General features: G+C 49.7%; 2 protein-coding genes and 1 long non-coding RNA gene across 3 annotated transcripts; 1 reads left to right on the top strand and 2 right to left on the bottom strand.

The window, feature by feature from the left end:
• Positions 1–261: 261 nt before the first annotated feature.
• vegfc (vascular endothelial growth factor c) lies at positions 262–9,741 on the bottom strand. Its single transcript, XM_053881451.1, has 8 exons — positions 9,172–9,741; positions 5,108–5,327; positions 4,843–5,033; positions 2,204–2,334; positions 2,021–2,124; positions 1,828–1,962; positions 1,565–1,766; positions 262–495 (listed from the first exon to the last, which is right to left on the bottom strand). Exons 1-8 carry the CDS (start codon positions 9,271–9,273, stop codon positions 384–386), a joined length of 1,197 nt encoding a protein of 398 aa, XP_053737426.1. The 5' UTR covers positions 9,274–9,741; the 3' UTR covers positions 262–383.
• A 2,002-nt stretch (positions 9,742–11,743) lies between these two features.
• Positions 11,744–13,406, top strand: LOC128752422 (uncharacterized). Its single transcript, XR_008413663.1, has 3 exons — positions 11,744–12,139; positions 12,871–13,007; positions 13,128–13,406. It is a non-coding gene; the product is annotated as an uncharacterized LOC128752422 (long non-coding RNA).
• A 2,309-nt stretch (positions 13,407–15,715) lies between these two features.
• LOC128748210 (trace amine-associated receptor 13c-like) lies at positions 15,716–16,754 on the bottom strand. The gene has a single exon (XM_053846732.1). It carries the CDS (start codon positions 16,667–16,669, stop codon positions 15,716–15,718), a length of 954 nt encoding a protein of 317 aa, XP_053702707.1. The 5' UTR covers positions 16,670–16,754.
• Between the last annotated feature and the right edge of the window lie 1,068 nt (positions 16,755–17,822).

Below are 17,822 nucleotides of genomic sequence, written 5' to 3'. Positions count from 1 at the left end.
CTGTTCTGCAGTGGACCCAGACGCAGCATTTGGCAGAGAAAGAAAGAAAAACAAACACTCCAGGGGATTGAAAGATTGGTGGCACTTTTGTAATTAAATATCTTTTAAGACAAGTGTTCATATCCGTCCGTCAAACTGTGTGTTGCAGTTCCATCAGTGGGTGGTCAGATTCCTCACCCTCAGCCTCGGTGGGAATCCAGCTCACACATGACGGGCCACGACTTCTTCAGGCGCTCTGTGGTTTGACCTTTTTTTTTTCTCTTGTATTTCAAGTCGGACGACTTGTCATCTTCATATGACCCACTGTGCTTGCACGCACGTGCACGCCGCTCTCCCAAGAGTCTGAGCTGGTGTTTGAGGGCTGGCAGTTGAGAGGCACTCCATCAGTTCCAGTCTGGCCTCATGTAGTTTGGGATGCACTGGCAGACCTGGTGGCTGTAGTAGAAGCCGGCGGCGCACGGAGGTTTGGTGCTGCGGCACGGTAACCTGTAGCAACTGCATCAGACGGAGGATGGCGACAACATCAGAAGAGCTCTGGACAGCATGGTCAGCGTTTTTAATTTGGGAAAGATAAAAAGACGTTTCTCAAAATCATAAAAATATTCAGGACGCCTGGTCCCTCGGTGACCACTAGAGGGCGCTGTTTACACAATAATCTGACTGAGGCGTCTCCGTACTCTTGATTCTACTCTCCATGTATTAATTCAAAAACAGAAGGAATTACACACATATTTTAAAAACAATTCTGGACAATAATAACTAGAGTCACAGTAGTAGCCAACAGTGTACTTCATGACAGTTGGCTGTTACTCCATGATGGATGGTGGATGTGTTCCAGTACCGAGGAGGACACACGCTCCGACACCGTGGAACTTGTCCTTTTACAAACGGTGCCGCAGGCATCCACCAGGCCTGCGAGAGCCATTGTTGACACTCTGAGCAGCCTTCTTGGATTGCGGCCTGTGAGAATTCGCGTGTGGGTGAAGCTGGGAATATGGGAGGACAACCCAACTATGGAGGCATCAGGAGGACAAAACGCACATCTCGCAACATCCATACGATGTCAGCGATTGCCAAGGACGGAAGCGCGTTTGAAGTCCATTGCTCCTTGTCATCTGGATGGGAGATTCCCCCCCTGTCTAGCTGAGTGATGAGCGTGTCTCTAATCTCCTGACATCAGATGGATCTGTCAGCTTCTGCGGGACTCTGGAATGTTGCAAGAGCTGCATCTTCTCACTCTGTGTCTGAGCCTGACGAGCGCTGTCATGGAGTCTCTGGCTCTCCAAAGGCCAGTCGGGTCAGAGCTCTCCCGTGGGCCCAGTGTGGGAACCACAACAAGCCGCTGAGGCCACGACGGACGACAGCTCATGCCCATAAAGGGTCAGATCGCAGTTAAAGTTAGCGCAGGAATGCGGGTGGAATGCGAGCCTCAGTAGAACTCTCTCCGTCTTGCAGCGCTCTCTGGAACCCAGTTCAGGTGAAGCAAAGGCCAACCGCTCACGGGACGTTTGACTGGCGGATGGATTGGCAACAGTGCGTTGAACTCACTGGTCGGCCCACTCACCTGCAGGTGCTGGATTTGAATCTCCTCCCCTGCCGCAGACAGGACTGTGGACTTTCTCTGCACTGACAGAGGCAGGTGTCAGGGTTGAGGGGCTGGTTCCTCGGACACGCCGCAGCGCACACGCACCCGCACAGCTCGTCGTCCCACCTCTGCCCAGGGGGGCACCACTTGCCCTCGGCTTGCCCTTCGCACTGACATTCACCTGCAAAGACATGATACGGGTGTCACGCTCCAGAGTCTGTCCAGAGTCTGCTGTGACTCACAGGAGTCCCGGTCCAGCTTCCAGCCTGGGTCGCAGCTGGCCTCGGTCAGTCCGTTCCGACAGACGCACTCGCAGGTGGACTCTTTCAAGACCTTGTTGGGACCACAGAGAGCCAGCAGGCCGGAGTCCAGCGCCTCTGGAGGCCATGACACAGACGTTAGGGGAAGGAAAGGACCACTGGATTCACGACTCACCCGTCTCTCTTGCCGAGTAGCTGATGGAGTCTGCGGACACACACACGCAGTTGACTGGATCCCAGAAGAAGCCGGATTTACAGGGGACATCTGGAGGAGAGCACCTGCACGCACACACACACACAGGTGGGTTACAGAGCCGCACACCCGGGCTGCAGCCGTGTGACTTCCCCTCTCACGCACAGGTGGTCTGCAGCCGCGCGCCTGATGATGGAGTGCAGCGGCCTCTTGGGAAGACAGTCGCAGGCCGTGTGGTTGACGAAGGTTACCGTGACCACCGAGCGCTCCATGGTGGGCGGGGACAGTTCCATCAGCTGGGAGGAGGAGAGGGAACGTGAGGCGGGGAGCTGGCTGAAGCGCTTGGCTCGGTCTCGTCTCAGCTGCTCAGGTCCAGCGTGACTGATGTAACAGCGCGGGATTGTGCAACCGGAGGGTTGCAGTGATGGGAGTCTTACGCAACAGGCTCACGCTCCTCTCGTCTGCATGGTCTGCGAACAGTCCTGTCCAGGTGCTGACACGGACGCCTTCCAATCATAGCCAACTTGAGATAACGGACCAAGTTTACAGCTGCCTTCCTCCTGCTGCAAACATTGAACTGCTTGTTCAGTCACAGACTGAAAGCTTGCAGATAGTCTCATGAGGCTTCATGAAACACTCTGCATCAAAGCTTCGATGGTCGGAGTGACTGTTCAACTGCAGACATTCAGGAGCAGAGCGCCATCTGCTCCGGACATGAGGACACTGTTTCATGACACTTGAACAGCAGTGAATATATTAGAAGTCACTGAGCTTTGATACGTAATTTATAGTGATGGGTAGATGATGTATCGTGAAACAGTATTGCTGGGTTGATGAAACAGTGTCCTGATTTTCAGAGGCCACCAGATGGCGCTCTTGGTTTAGAAATGATGTGAGGCTTCATTGAATCAGTTGTTCAAGTCCAAACATTTTACAGCAGACATATCATCTGGTGGCCTCTGAAAATCAGGACACTGTTTCATGAAACCTCATCCACCCACCATTAGTAATGAACTATAGGATAACGGCTGTAATGCGGATATATTGTTGTCTCAATAACTGCTTCTGGTTCTTTTCTTAATGTTACATTTGTAGGGAACATTGTTGTGCTCTGTCACGAAGCGTTCAGTTCAGTAGGTGGCGCTCCCTGTTTGAAATGATGCAAGTGCTCATTGGAATGGTTGCACATATTAGTGATGGGCTGATGAGGCTTCATGAAACCATGTGCACATTGTCAGAGGCCTCTCGATGGTGCGCCCTGCTCTTTAGTCTTTGGATTTCAGTCACCAAAACCTCAGATCATTTTTAAACCACCTTCTGAGCTCTGGAGATGTTGACACTGTTTCATGAAGCTTCATCAGCGAGGGCATATCCAAAGATTATAGAGCGGAGAGTGCCATCACTGAGGCTTGATGACCCCACAGACCTGGGTTATCACAGTCTACTTTGCCATCTGGAAGACAGGAGTTGGCAAACCGTGTCTCTGAGGATCAACAAACCTCTTTGTTTTCCACGGTGCTAGTTTGTTGGCAGGGTGACCACAAACCAAACTGTTGGATTTGTATTCCTGCAACTCTGGTGCAAGTTACAACCCAGTTCAAAGTTGCCAGGGGTGATATGCCTCTTACTGTAAGTGCCACAGTGAAGCATGAAAATCATTTCTGGACCTGCTCAGTCCCTGCGGAGGAACATATTTGCCTGAGGGCAGCAGCTCAAATGTCGTGGTTTTGGATAGTTTGTCGGCACCCAGTTGATCCTCTCTGGTGCTCTGACTGACGTAGTACTCTGGGGTGTTCTGGGACCCAAATTGTACCAGGACTAGGTGACGCCGTACATCAAAGTCACGGCCAGGGGGCGAAATATGGCCAAGTCATTTCAAGAGCTCTCAAACTCAGTCATAAACTAAAACGCACTTCTTCAATATTCCTGCAGGGGGCGCTTTTCTTGTCACTTCAGGGTCGAACTGTCTTCGTTAATTTGAATTTGGGTGGGGTTTTCCTCGTCAAGCAAAGAAACAAGGAGGACAAAACACACAAAACACTGAACTCGCCGCCTCGGAAATAAAAAAGAAGGTCATAAATTCCACGTCTGTTGTGTCGTCAGATTTAGCACTCAGGAAGTAGCTGGACTTGCGAGGCGTGACACGTGACGGTGTTGTCTCAACGAAGGGCCGATATTTTGGCCTCAAACCTACGGATGACGTAGAACACGCTTCCCACCTCGCAGTTTTATTCACAGTTTTATTTCGTTTGTTATGAACACTGTCAATGCTTTTCTAAATTGTAATGGTAGTTTTTTTAATCATTATTTTAAACATATATTTATGAGTTAGAATACATTTTGTTCACAATAGTACAAGTAAATGTGAAAGACTAAATGGAAGAATTACATCGAAAGGGTGCACTTGTGTTATTATCGATACATTATCATGGAATCAGTGGTTACTTTAGTCTAAATGTGTTGTTGAAAATAATATTGTTTATTTAAAAAATCAAAAATCAAAACTTGTTATTGTGTGTGTGTCTCGGGTCCGCAGAAGACACGCCTATTTCCCTTTGACTCTAAACGATGTAATGTGTAATACAATGATTTGAAGTTGGCATCACAACATTTTTCAAAATGATTGCCGACTTAGTCCTCGTGATCATGACGGCCTGCTGATGGCGTGAGTGATTGAGGTGCATTTTTGGGGTGTTGAAGAAGCAAAGAGAAATGAAGGTGTTTCTGTCTAGCACTTTGTTTTGGCCATGCAGCTCTCCTGGCTGCCTGGCATCAAACATGGCCGACCTCAGCGCTCCACCCACCGTCTTGTTGACCAGCGAGTGGCTGGTGTTGGTGCAGTAGAAGGCTTCCTTGGTGCAGCAGCCTCCGCAGCGGTGCAGAGCCACGCAGCGAGGCAGGTAGAACTGGCTGGTGGACTCCGGGTATTCCTTGGCCACCTCGATGCAGACCTCTCTGGGCTGACAGGAGGTCCGCTGGATCTCCTCCAGGATGGCTGGGAGCAGAGCAGTGTTAGGGCGCTCCTCAGCAGTCCAGGAGTGAATGGAGGAGGTTCCTTTCGTCTTTTACCTCCAAAGGTTCCGTCCACTTTGTAGAGCGCCTCCTTCCTCATCTGGCCCCACAGCTCCTCGCTGTGGAGCCGCGGGCTGACAGAGGAGGCGGCGTGCTCCCAGGATCTCCTCCTCAGACAGTGCTGGAGCAGGTTGTACTCAGGATAGACCAGCTGCAGCAGCTCGTCCATGCTGGACACCGTCTCCAAACTGGGCTGGTCGTCGGGCAGCAGTGGAGCCTTGCATGGAGGAAAACCAAACAGTCTGCTTTGTTTCATTGATGGTGCAACGGAGAGGCAGCTGCGAAACCAGCCCAGGAATACTGTGCTCACGCTGCCTCCATTTATAAGAAAGGTGCTCCATTTGAGTCAAAGCAGTGTGGCGGACACTATAGCTGAAGACAGGACTCCTCTTGTTTTTGAGTGGGCGACTAGTTTCTGTTGTTCTATCTGTTACATAATGTCATCTAATGGAGAGCACTGAACAGAGACGGATGAATGAATGAATGGCTCTGCAAAATTGCCGCTGTGACTCATGAGCTAATAATAATGGCCCCACTCTAACGCTAATAGTAATAATAATAGGAGATGGCAATGTTGCGGCTGTGCAATTCCAACCAATGTCTCCCAGTTCTGAGAAATGTGACTTTCCCGCCAATTCCACTCGTGCCTCCTTGTTGAGCTGAAGTCACTGAATCCATTCAAAAACCTCCAAATTCCCATGGTTGAAATGTAGAACAGACAGAAGTAAAAAGCAGAGCTCACGAGTGCAGCATCACCCGAACACTATACGGGGCGGGCGTAAACAAACATGGCTGCCGTGAGATCCATCTCTCTCCAGACTATTTCTGACTTTGTGCATCTCGACCCTGTGGAGCATATCAGCAGCTACTGTTTTAGTTGGCTGTATGAATGAGCCGCTGAACAACTCACACACACGCAAACATTCCCCACCTCTTGTGAGGAGCTCCGTAACAAAACAATGAGCACTCACTACACGCCGTCAGCCTGGAAACTACTCACCGAACATCAGATTAAAAAAGATGCAATTATTTTATCGTCAGTTTTTATTTATCATTCACATTTATTTGTTTATTGTTTCGTTAAAATCATTGCAGCCTGTAGCGTTTTTTAGGTTAAAAACTGACTAGTTTTTTAAGTTAAATTGCATAGGCCCTTATGTCTTGTCATGTTGTTCTGTTCTGTTGATAAATGAAATGCAATTTTCACTGCAATAAAAAAACGATGAATGGCCTGCATTGAAGGACAACCAGACGACCAGCAGCAGAGTTTGCATGTGTTATTAAGTTTTTCCATGTTCGAAGAGTCATGTGCAGTGTTAGCCAGATGGACGTCATGGAAACTGAGGAGTCATTAGTTAGAAAAAAGAAACACAGCAGGGCTCCTTTAAAGCGCCACGGTGTCATGAGAGGATGAGAAGATGAGTCCTTGACTGCTCATCTGAAAGACAGGCAGTTTGTGTATTGGCTGCATCCGTGGATGAAGGATGCTGCATGTGGAATGTAACCATTCTGATCCTCTCGTCTCTGCAGTGGAGGCCTGATGTGAAGATAAACGGATGCTCAGGCTGACACAACGATGGATCTGTGTGTGGACAGTGAGATGAAGCTGAGATGGGTTCTGACACCGAGGACGGGAATGAGAAACAACCCAGAACTTTGGCTTGCTGGGTGGCTCCAGCCTTTGATGTGGACTTCAAGAATCTGATCCGTCCTCCCCTTTTGTTCAGCTCCACAGATCTCACGCTCATCACACTGGGACTGAATGAGGTCACTTCGGAGGCTGGGTCCAAACTTCTGGGGCGTGTCTGTCGCCACTCCGCACCCAACAACATCAAGTAAAAGTGTTTTTTTCCAGCGCTGACCCACTTTGTTTTCTCCTTCGTCGCTTCATCAGAATGTGACTGTGTTTTGACTCGGATGACACAACTCCAGTCATTGTCTGTGTGTGTATGTGTGTGTGTGTGTGTGATTACTGGACCAGCTGAGACTCAGCCCGCTTACTTGGGTTGGCACTCCAGTTCCGTGGAAACCAGAGCTACTGACGTTGGCTCTTCAGCAGAATTGGCTGGAGCTGTGTTCTGATAAACAGGTTTCCTTGTGGTGCAACAAACACCTACTGAAGAAGCGGATCCACCGGCGAGGAGCGAAGCCCCACCTGACTCCATCGCAGTGACTCCCACAGTTGATAAACCCGTCCACTCATGGAACTTCTAAACACATGCTGTGTGAGGCTGCGCTTCCAAAAACCTCCGGTCAGTGGCATCCTGTATCATCCAAAAACTGCTGTGATGAAACTTCACTCACCAGCCAAGTATTGCACCAGTTACCACCAGAGTTTGACCTCTTGAACGTGCTCATTTAATGCCAAAGCATTGCATGAGGCTGTCTCATCTACAGTGTCTTCACTATCGGAGCCCACTCGATGGCACTCAATGCTCTCAAGTCTTTGGATTTCATTGACCACTTCAACAAAACCTCAGGTCACTTTTCTTAATACCTAGAGCGCCCCCTATTGAGCTGTGAAAATCAGGAGACTGTTTCATGAAGTCTCACTACCATCACCATGAGGCACGACTCTGCCACAGACATGTTGACGTTTGTCCAGAAACTATTTAAATCCACCAGACTTTAATTCTCAATACATTAAATACTGGCATATTTAGCGTGAGTTATCAGCATCAATGGTGTTGTTTAGAAGTGACTATTTCGGGGTAAACTATAACGTTAACAAGACACGAATCAGATTTTAGTCATGATTCATTCCAGGGTAATGTGCTGCAAATACATATATGAATATGTCGTTTATTTCTGTTCTCTGAAGTTCGACCAAATCTTATAAAAGTTAAAACAATACTTTAAAACAATACATATATAACATGACAATACATGTATATAAATTAATTAAATGTATTGAAAAAAGAAGAGTATTAAAATAATGATGAAAAAACCCTAAACTAAATGAACTGCATGAATGACCTGAATTGTCAGACTGAAGTTCTGTCCGACTGCTTCTGTACATACATGTACCATAGAAAGCAATAAATAATTGAGTGACGTCTCCTCCACTGTGATCAATGGCACGGTGACCTCTTTACAGGCGGAATTCACCTTTGAATCTGGGTCAATGGGCTGGTGATGCTTCATGAAACAGTGTTGTCATTTTCAGAGCTCAGCAGGTGGCGCTCTTGGTTTAAAAACGATTTCACGGAAATGGCTGTTCAAGCCCCGTGATTTTGGAGCAGACAGTTCCATCTGGTGGCCTCAGAAAATGAGGGCAGTGTTTCACGAAGCCTCACCAGCCTGCTCAAATAAACAACCTCCTGACTTCTTTGACTTAAATGAACCGTTCCTCTGTGGTGAGTCATTTCATGACTGGCAGAGTCGATCATGCGTTTATGGATTAAGGATCGCCACGTTTGTCCAGTTGGTTTGTGCCGTGTATTCAGTGGCTGCTTCAGCACAGACACGGACGGACCGACACGCTGGCCAGCTGGTCCTACAGGAGCTTTCTGTGCCATAGATCACCTTAGACTTCCTGCTGCCGTGTTTACATCTGAGATGCTAACACAGGCTGGACTGGTCTGCTCGGGTGCACGCAGGCTGCATCCAGCCTCGCTGGCTCCGTCTGACCACGAAAAGCTTGATAGTGTTCCCCCACAGTCAGATCTCCCCCGTTGATATTTTCTCACCTGCTATGTAAAAATGGAGCGGACATGACCTTCTGCGTGAAGAAAACGTTCATGAGATGTTTACATTTCTGTGGAAGGCGCAGTATTTTAAGCAGGCCGCCCATTTATGTCCCAGATTTCCACGTTGCACAATAGGGAATTAAAATTCTCACTCTTGATCTAATCTCTCTGTGTGCGAGTGTGTCCCTGGCTTAGCTGTAATGTCTTGGAAACATATCTACCCCACAAGGGACTTAATCTGCGGATGAAGACTGGGTCATTAGAATTGGGTTTCAGTTTGGTTCAGAGTCCAGGTTAAGGTCAGTCATGTGTTTTGGACTGGCAATGAGAGGTCCCCACAAAGATAGAGGTGTGTGTGCGTGTGTGTCTCACCTCTGTGCCCGTGTCTCCGTCCTGGAAAAAGTCCATGTAGTCCTGTCCTGAGCAGAGGTGGCTGATGTACAGAATCCATAAGAGCAGAGCTGGTACCACCATAGTGGAGCGTGGAGGAGCGGACGGCGGCGGCGGCGGAGGAGCAGGTGGCTGTGGCAGGTATCTGTCTGCTTCGCTCTTCAATCATCCGGGGACAAAGTGGCTTTTCCGGCACATGCTCTGTGAATCCTGGTCTGCGCTTAAATCAAACATGGTGAGGAGCGTCGGTTCTGTGGCTGGCGTCTGGCGTGGCCGCTGCTCCTCAGCTTCAGAGGAAGTGCTCGCTCTGGTCCCGCTGCATGCTCAGAGGTCAGGTGTCTCCTTCTGACCTTCGACTGGCGCTCTCCTCCTCGTTCCTTATCTCACTTTCTTTCTCCCCTCCCTCTGCCTCTTAATCTGCCTCCTGTTTTCTTTCCCAGCCAGAGACCTTCAAGGCAAAGCCCCAGCAAGCGCCTTCCCTCGGAGGGTTCCAAAGGTTAAGTCCAAGTCCGTGCGGTGAAAACGGCCTCGGCTTCAGGTCCAGCTGTGGCTTCCCAGCGTCCCGGTGGAGTGAATGAGAGGACGTAGAAGAGTGGAAGGATTGTGTGTAGTGGGCGGAGTGGAAGGCAGTGAGAGCAATGCGGATGTGAAGACGGAGTTCAGCAGCGGCCCGTGGGCTCCATCCTCCTCATGTCTGCTGCGGCTGGGACTTGAGGAATGGCCAACCTTTGCTCCCTGGCTTGTATAAGGCCTCGCTCTCACATCTCTCATCGGCCGCAGTAGTTTCCCTTCTCTTGTGTGATGAATGTGAGGAGCTGTTGTTGTTTTTTTAATGGGCTCTCGACACCTCACTGTAGCAGTTCAGGTCAGTGTGTGGCACCAGCAGCAGCGAGTCCCAGGTCGGCGAGTGTTTGTGTGATCCAGGGTCCTAAAAAGACCACGCTGACATGCCTCCATAACGACAGCGCCTCGAGGCTGAGTGTGTGGGAGAGACACAGGGGCGGAGGAGAAGCCTCTGAATTATGATCCGCTCTGGTCCTCGGGGTGAAGCGGCCATCGCCACATGAGTCTGACTGGGAGCAACAGGAGACACAAGCCTTGTCAAACGCAGGCCACACACCAGAGAAAAAAAGGTGCGTCTGGGAACCTTGCATGAGAAAACATCCGATTTTTTTGGGCCAGTCGCTGCCAGTCGTCTGAAGGATTAAAAAGGCACGCCTCCCCGCTCACACACACACACACACACACACACAGTGGCAAGTGTCTGCTTGTGCTTTGCTTTATGTGCTGAAATCTGTGCAACCCACTTTCACATTCCAGACATTGCTTCCTCCATCTCGTCATGTGAGCGGCGACGATCACAGCAAGCTGGAAACTCACCAGCAGCAGCCCAGAGAGACTCCCTCCATCCAATCTGTGCTGCAGTTAAGAAGAAAAAACACCTTTTCATGACCACAGTTGCTGCTGTCAGACAGCCACACGTAGCAAGCCTCAGAAAAGTCTCATCAATACTGAGCGCAGATCTTCAGACGCAACACTGCTTCAGAAGGCTGCGCGGCGCCGTCACAAAGGTGGGTAAGGTCAGAGCCAGTCGGCGTCTGTGGGGGGTTCTGGCTTTAAAGTCCTGCGTGGATCCAGCTTGCTCTTTCTGCACAGTCTTGTTTTCAAATTCTAACTTTGATTTATTTTTGTCATTTATTTGATTTCTATTTTGTTAAAATGCATTTTTTTTGTTTCTACTGTGTTTGTTTTATTGTTGTGTTATTGTTCAATGTTTGACTTTAATGCTTAATGTCTCTATGCTGCTGTTAAAACTCAAGTTTCCCCATTGTCAGAAGAATAGTGGCAGTCTAATCGATTCTACCCTGTCCGAGCCCATCCTATCCCGTCCTGTCCTGTCCTGTCCCGTCCTGTCCCGTCCTGTCCCGTCCTGTCCTGTCCTGTCCTGTCCTGTCCTGTCCTGTCCTGTCAAGTCCTGTCCTGTCCTGTCCTATCTGGCCTAGCCCATCCTAGCCTAGCCTAGCCTATCCTATCCTAGCCTAGCCCATCCTTGCCTAGCCGAGCCTATCCTATCCTAGCCTAGCCTATCCTAGCCTAGCCCATCCTTGCCTAGCCTAGCCTATCCTAGCCTAGCCCATCCTTGCCTAGCCTAGCCTATCCTAGCCTAGCCTAGCCTATCATAGTCTAGCCCATCCTTGCCTAGCCTATCATAGTCTAGCCCATCCTTGCCTAGCCTAGCCTATCATAGTCTAGCGCATCCTTGCCTAGCCTAGCCTATCATAGTCTAGCCCATCCTTGCCTAGCCTAGCCTAGCCTATCATAGTCTAGCCCATCCTTGCCTAGCCTAGCCTATCATAGTCTAGCGCATCCTTGCCTAGCCTAGCCTATCATAGTCTAGCCCATCCTTGCCTAGCCTAGCCTAGCCTAGCCTATCATAGTCTAGCACATCCTTGCCTAGCCTAGCCTAGCCTAGTCTAGCCCATCCTTGCCTATCCTAGCCTAGCCTAGCCTAGCCTAGTCTAGCCCATCCTTGCCTAGCCTAGCCTATCCTAGCCTAGCCTATCCTGTCCTGTCCTATCCTATCCTCTAATTCCAAATGCTTCAGCAACTATCTCTTTCATCTTCCTTCTCTTCTTCTTTGACGATAACCTGAGCTTCAAGTCAAACTCACAAGAAGAGGTCCATCTCTTCTTCGTCAGCTGTGTCTGTTATCCAAGCTCACATCATGCCAAACATTCATGCGGCCCATGACAAGCAGTGAAAAGCGGACAAATGACTCATGACTCTTTGTGTTGTGGTGGAGCCCAAACGTCCGTCTGTCACGCCACTGCAGCGGGAGGTTGGTGTGGTTTTGCCGTCTCGCCCTCCAGAGCCAGCCACTCGGCCACATGGTTGGATTCAGGCACAGGTCTCACTTGTGGGAGCCTGCGTGTCACGCACAGGAGTCACGGTGAGCATGCTTACGCAGGAAGTGGCTTCTTTCCAAGTGACTGTGTCATGAGTGGCTGTCATTGGTTTGACGTGCGGCGGGATCTTTCTGCCAGACTGGGCGCTGAGAGTGAGGCGTGTAGGCGCCGCTTGAACTCACGTGACCCTTCCTGGGTTCTCAATCCCAAGGTGTCAAATAACATGTCAGCCTTTCACTTAGGATGAGCAGAAACACCACTGCAAGGTTGGTGAAACGCTGTCCTGATTTTCAGAGGCCACCAGATGGCACTCTTGGTTTAGAAATGATGTGAGGTTTCATTGAATGAGCTGTTCAAGTCCAAACATTTTACAGCAGACAGTGCCACCTGGTGGCCTCTGAAAATCAGGACACTGTTTCACGAAACCTCATCCACCCCTCAGTACCGTGTCTGCGTCTCATCTACAGTGTCTTCACTATTGGAGCCCGAAGTCCCAAGTCTTTGGATTTCATTGACCACTTCAACAAACCTCATGTCATTTTTAAAAAACTTAGAGCGCCACTTATCATGAAAGCTCATGCACTCTGGAATAATGTGGCATGAAACCTCATGCACCCATCGTGACTAAACAGTTTTCAAGCCTAGCTGTCAAGTTTGCAGGCTCAGACGCTCAGGCATCACTTGAACTCTTTCCTCGTTGTGTTTACATGTGGTTGAGTGCGGTTCTGAAAGGGGCCGGGTCTTTAACACGATGATTCTGACTCATGAATTGCAGATGAAACAAGGATCTGTGCGAGTGACCCGGCTGCTCTACAGTCTCTCCACATTATCCAGTGTGATGTCGTAACCAAAGGCTCCATGATGAAAGACAGACGTGCCGTGCACCGCGATGCACCTGCGCAGACTGAAGGGGTGAGACTGGAGACAGGGAGGGATGGGAAGTCTGAACTCATCCATCCTCCGTTTTAATCAGAATCTTCTGGTCCATCATCTGGAACAGATGAGAAATGTCAACACGCCCTTCTCCTTCAGGCTCAACGGCTCTTTTGCTCCTCTCTTCCGTTGAAACACAGTCAAGAAGCTCCAGGAGAGTCCTGATGGAGCGCAGGCGACTGATCCCCCCCGACCTGAATCCACCTGCGTGTTACAGTGGATGACTTCAGTGGGAGGCATCATGAAGCAGTGTCGCAGGCTTGATGAAACACTGTCCTATTCTCTCTTGGTTCAGAAATGATGTGAGGTTTCATTGAATTAGCTGGACAGCTGTAACAACATTTTCCAGCGGTCAGCGCCACCTAGTGGTGTCTGAAAATCAGGACCCTTCAGTAGTGTGCGATGAAACCTCCTCAAGCCATCGCTGGCGACAAGCGTGGTCTTTGAAAAAGGGTCCTCAATGCCCCCACAGTGCAGACTGAGAGCCTCAGGTTGTGGATGTGTGGGGTTCATAGCGGTCCTCGCCCAGTCAAAGCCAAGGCTCCACATCCTGTGCCGCCAGCAGATAAGTGCCCTTTGCACCAGACAGACTGACAAAGTGGCTCCATTGTGCAGCTGGATGATAGAGCAGTGTGTTCTCTGCGTCCCAGACTGAAGCGCCCTCTGTTTTCATGCTGCTGTTGACAAGGAGTGCGCCGTGATTTGACACTGGAGCGGCGACGGAGCCCCGCAGCCGCGGTTGCTCCAGAGAAATGACTCCTACAAGGACCATCACTCAACTAAGCTTTTAAGTCCGGCGCTCTGGTGGGAGGGCCGGTTCCCACGCTGGGCACTGACACATGCACTCATGCACTCACGCTGCCGTTTCCAGCGGCTGCTCCAGTCATTTCACCTTCGCTTGGAAAACACAGCGACTGAGCACCAGACGGCCATTTCATGTTTTCATAGATCTCAATCTGTCACGCGAGCAGTCCATCACCTGAAATACGGTCGCAGAGCAACCTGCACCAGGGAGTCGTGAGAACCTGCACTGGCTCATCATTAACCACGCACAGCATCACTCTTAATGATGAGTCTTACTGGACTGACTCAATGGAAAAATCCATCTCCTCTCACGTGAGGAGTCAATGACAGCGCGCAGATCTGCTCTGACTTGCTCCTCTGATGACTCTTGTTCCCGCCAGACTCCGGCACACAGGGAGAGATGAAGCAGTGCAGGAGGAAAGACCAAACACACTGGATTCATCCAGTAGAGTTCAACCACGCGCAGCCTGTGGGCGCCATCTGCTGCTGCCACACCTTCACTCTCCCCCACAGTTGGATGGTGTCTGCTGTGTATGACAAATGAAATCGAAGAATCGGAGCAGCTCAAAACATCTTTTAATGAAGACAATGACATGTCCATGTTATTAACAACAAAAGCAATATTAAATAGGGTGTGAACTGTCGCTCTATTAAACCTTGATTTAAAATGTTAGTGAATGTAATTGTTGTATTATTCATGTTTCCAAGCGCTGCGTGCTTTAGAGAAGTGTCAATAAATGTTGACATGAAGTCGTCGTACTGCAGCCGTAGAGAGATAAAAAAAGAATAGATACACATCAGCAAAACAGACAAAACAAACCTTGCCTTATCAGTTTATATAAAGCCACAAATAATTCTATAATTCAGCATAGTCAACGTTTTTTAATGCACACAAACTCACACGAAATACACATAAAACAAGAAAGACGAGACAAAAACAACACAAGCATTCGTAGATCATGTTAAACTGGTGGAATCAGTGGCCTAACTTGACGAAAACTAACAAAACAGTGAAAACTAGAATTGATATACACTAGAACAGAACAGAAATAAAAAATACACTTTTTATAAAACTGGCTGAAACAACATTGTTTACAAAACGAATAATTACAGCCAAATTCGCTTCGTCTTTATTTAGTAAGGATGCATTTTGAGACCATTTAAAATCCATCAATTTTGGCTGGGTGGCTTTTTACGGCAGCTGTTGACCACCTGACCTGACAACGCTGACAAGTGTGTGGTGGTGGTGGTGGCAGTTAGGCAAAGGCGCCGTCTCTCCAGACGTAATGCCTTTTTTACATGGAGTCTGCTGTTTTTATTACTGACTGTTTGTGCGACCTATTTCAGTCTTGTTCCAACACTCCATATTGAAGAGGGGGGAACAAAAACAAACAATAGTGATAAAAACTCTACTGAATCCGAACATTTTTCATGAAGTGAAACTAATTAGAACGAAGTGATTTTGATAAAAATAATAATAAAAATGAAAAATCCCACACTATCCTAACCTTGTTTATTCTAGATTTTCCTCTCAGTCTCTGTCCTGAGTCTGGCTCCATTCCGCTCTCATGTGAGAGCACACAGGTGATCCGAGTCAGCAGCATCAAACTGCAGTGTGTTTCATCATCCTGCGTTTGTGATTTGTTTTACTGAGGTTGCTGGTCTAATACGGACCTGCCAGAGCTTCAGGTGACTCTCTCAGGGCAGTACTTCTCCTGATGTGTCGAAGCTTCCAGCAGCAGTGTGTGAAGGTCATAAAGATATCAACGTCGAGGCTGGCCTTGAAGCATGTCACGCGCCAAAGCTCGAGGAAGGAACGGAGAACAAGGTGAGATGCTGCTATGAAGGGTGCAGCGGATTCAAGCGCTCGCACACAGGCTGGTCTACAGGACCCTGATGTCGCGGGAGTTGGGCAGCAGGATTTGAAGGGTGCAGATGAGTTTGACGGCTTTTCGGAACCAGGGGTAGAAGAGGGCGTAGATGAGAGGGTTGATGCTGGAGTTGAGCATCATCACCCAGGACAGGGCTGCGAAGTAGGACGAGCTGCTGGAGATGTCGTGACCCAGCAGCGTGGGGTAGAAGTACGGGCAGAAGCACACCAGGAAGACGGCGATCACCACACCCAGAGTCCTGGCCGCCTTCCTCTCAGACCTCTTGGAGTGCTGGGCCGCTGCCTCGGGATTGCTGGACCTCATGAGGCGGATGTGTGACATGGCTGTGACGCAGACCTTCATGTTGAGAACCAGGATGACTGCGCAGGGGAGGAAGAAGGTGACCACCAGGTCGACGGTGCCTGCGATGTGGCTGACCACCATCACGCACTCGCCGTGGCACATGAGCTGGTCAGCTTTGCCCAGGTGGTCCTTCAGTATCAGGCAGTTGTAGACGCTGGAACAAGCCCAGCTCAGACAGACGCACAGCTTGACTTTGCGCAGCGTGACTTTGCTGGAGTAGCGCAGGGGGTCACAGATGGCCAGGTAGCGGTTGATGGATATGAGCAGCACGTTCCCCACAGTCGCAGACAGCAGGCTGTAGGAGATGAAGGGAGACACCACGCACATCAGCCTGCCCAGCACCCAGCAGGACTCGATGGTCCGCACCCCCTCGATGGGCATCACCAGCAGCCCCACCAGCAGATCAGAGGCCGCCAGCGACAGCAGCAGCATGTTGGTGGGGGTGTGCAGCTGCCGGAAGTTGGAGATGGACACGATGACCAGCAGGTTGAGTGCCACGGTGAGCAGCGACACGAAGGCCAGCAGGCTGTAGAGGAAGGCGGTCTCGGCGTGGGGGCGCTGCAGAGCTCTGCAGGAGGAGTTGAACTGACACAGCGCATCCATGCGGCAGCTCACACCGCCAGAGCAGAGCGGGCTGTCATTTATCCACCCCGCCGTATTCCCACAGCCGGGACCCTGATGCAACTTCCTTCCCTGGTGTCGGATCGTCTCGTGACATCACCCACCTCGCAGAGCAGGTGAGAGCGCACGGTGCTGCCCCCTCGATCGGAACATGAAGCTCAAGAGAAAGGATCCGATTTTGCTGCACCGTTCCAGAGCTCAGTGTGGGGCAATGTTTGAAAGATGCACCAGTCAGCAGTCAGGAGTAGATCATGAAATACTATGGCAGGGTTGATCAAACGCTGCCCTCATTTTCAGAGGCCACTAGATGGCGCTCTTGGTTTAGAAATGATTCCAAAGATGCTACAGCAGACAGCGCCATCTGGTGGCCTCTGAAAATTTCATCGCCCCTGCAACACTGTGTGGCGCGTCATCGCTCCTTCTTCTGCAGGCTTCATCGAGTCCTTTACAAAACACTCTGTGTAGTTGGAGTGTTGGTTAGTCAGTAATGGACGTGCTTTCACACGACAGCATTTGTTTAGGTGACCTTTGGTCTTATGACACTGTAGATAGCGTGACGCTTGGAAAAACATCTTAGGGCCCCTTTAGTTCTAGTTGGTTCTCTCCCCGCTACATCCTCTGACCGACCCTGGCAGGAGAAGCACCACACCTGGACCAGAACCCGCCCCCCTGGAGATGGAGTCTGGTAGGAAGTAGGAAAGTCGCAACATCCTCACACCTCAAGTACACGATCCAAGGAGGCCTCACCCAACATAAACAGGACGTTTAGACTGAATAAGACAAGTGAAACACATTCAGATGGTGTGTTTCCTCCAGATCTTTCCAGTTTTCTACTTCTGAACAGGAGCACACTTGTTAAGAAGCTGGCTATTTCTGCAAAAGGCGCGTGAAAATAGCGTTCATGGACGTCACTGTCTTATTTTCTGCTGTCAATAACTGGATCTTGGCTGGTTCCTGCCTCAAGCTTCTGAGGCAACTGGAAAGCAGCGTTAGAGCAGAGTGGGTCAGAGGGTGAAGGTCAAACGTCAAGGGTCGACCGTTATAGTTGTGTACTTCCCCACAGCGAATGACTTGTTTTGGTGTCACTGAAGTGTTTTAGTCAACATTTTCTCATTAGAAAACAGGAAAATGACTC

Source organism: Synchiropus splendidus, chromosome 1, assembly GCF_027744825.2.
Source record: "Synchiropus splendidus isolate RoL2022-P1 chromosome 1, RoL_Sspl_1.0, whole genome shotgun sequence".
Lineage (NCBI taxonomy): Eukaryota > Metazoa > Chordata > Actinopteri > Syngnathiformes > Callionymidae > Synchiropus > Synchiropus splendidus.
Note: the sequence above shows the minus strand (reverse complement) of the source record. Positions and strands in the feature narration are given on the sequence as shown.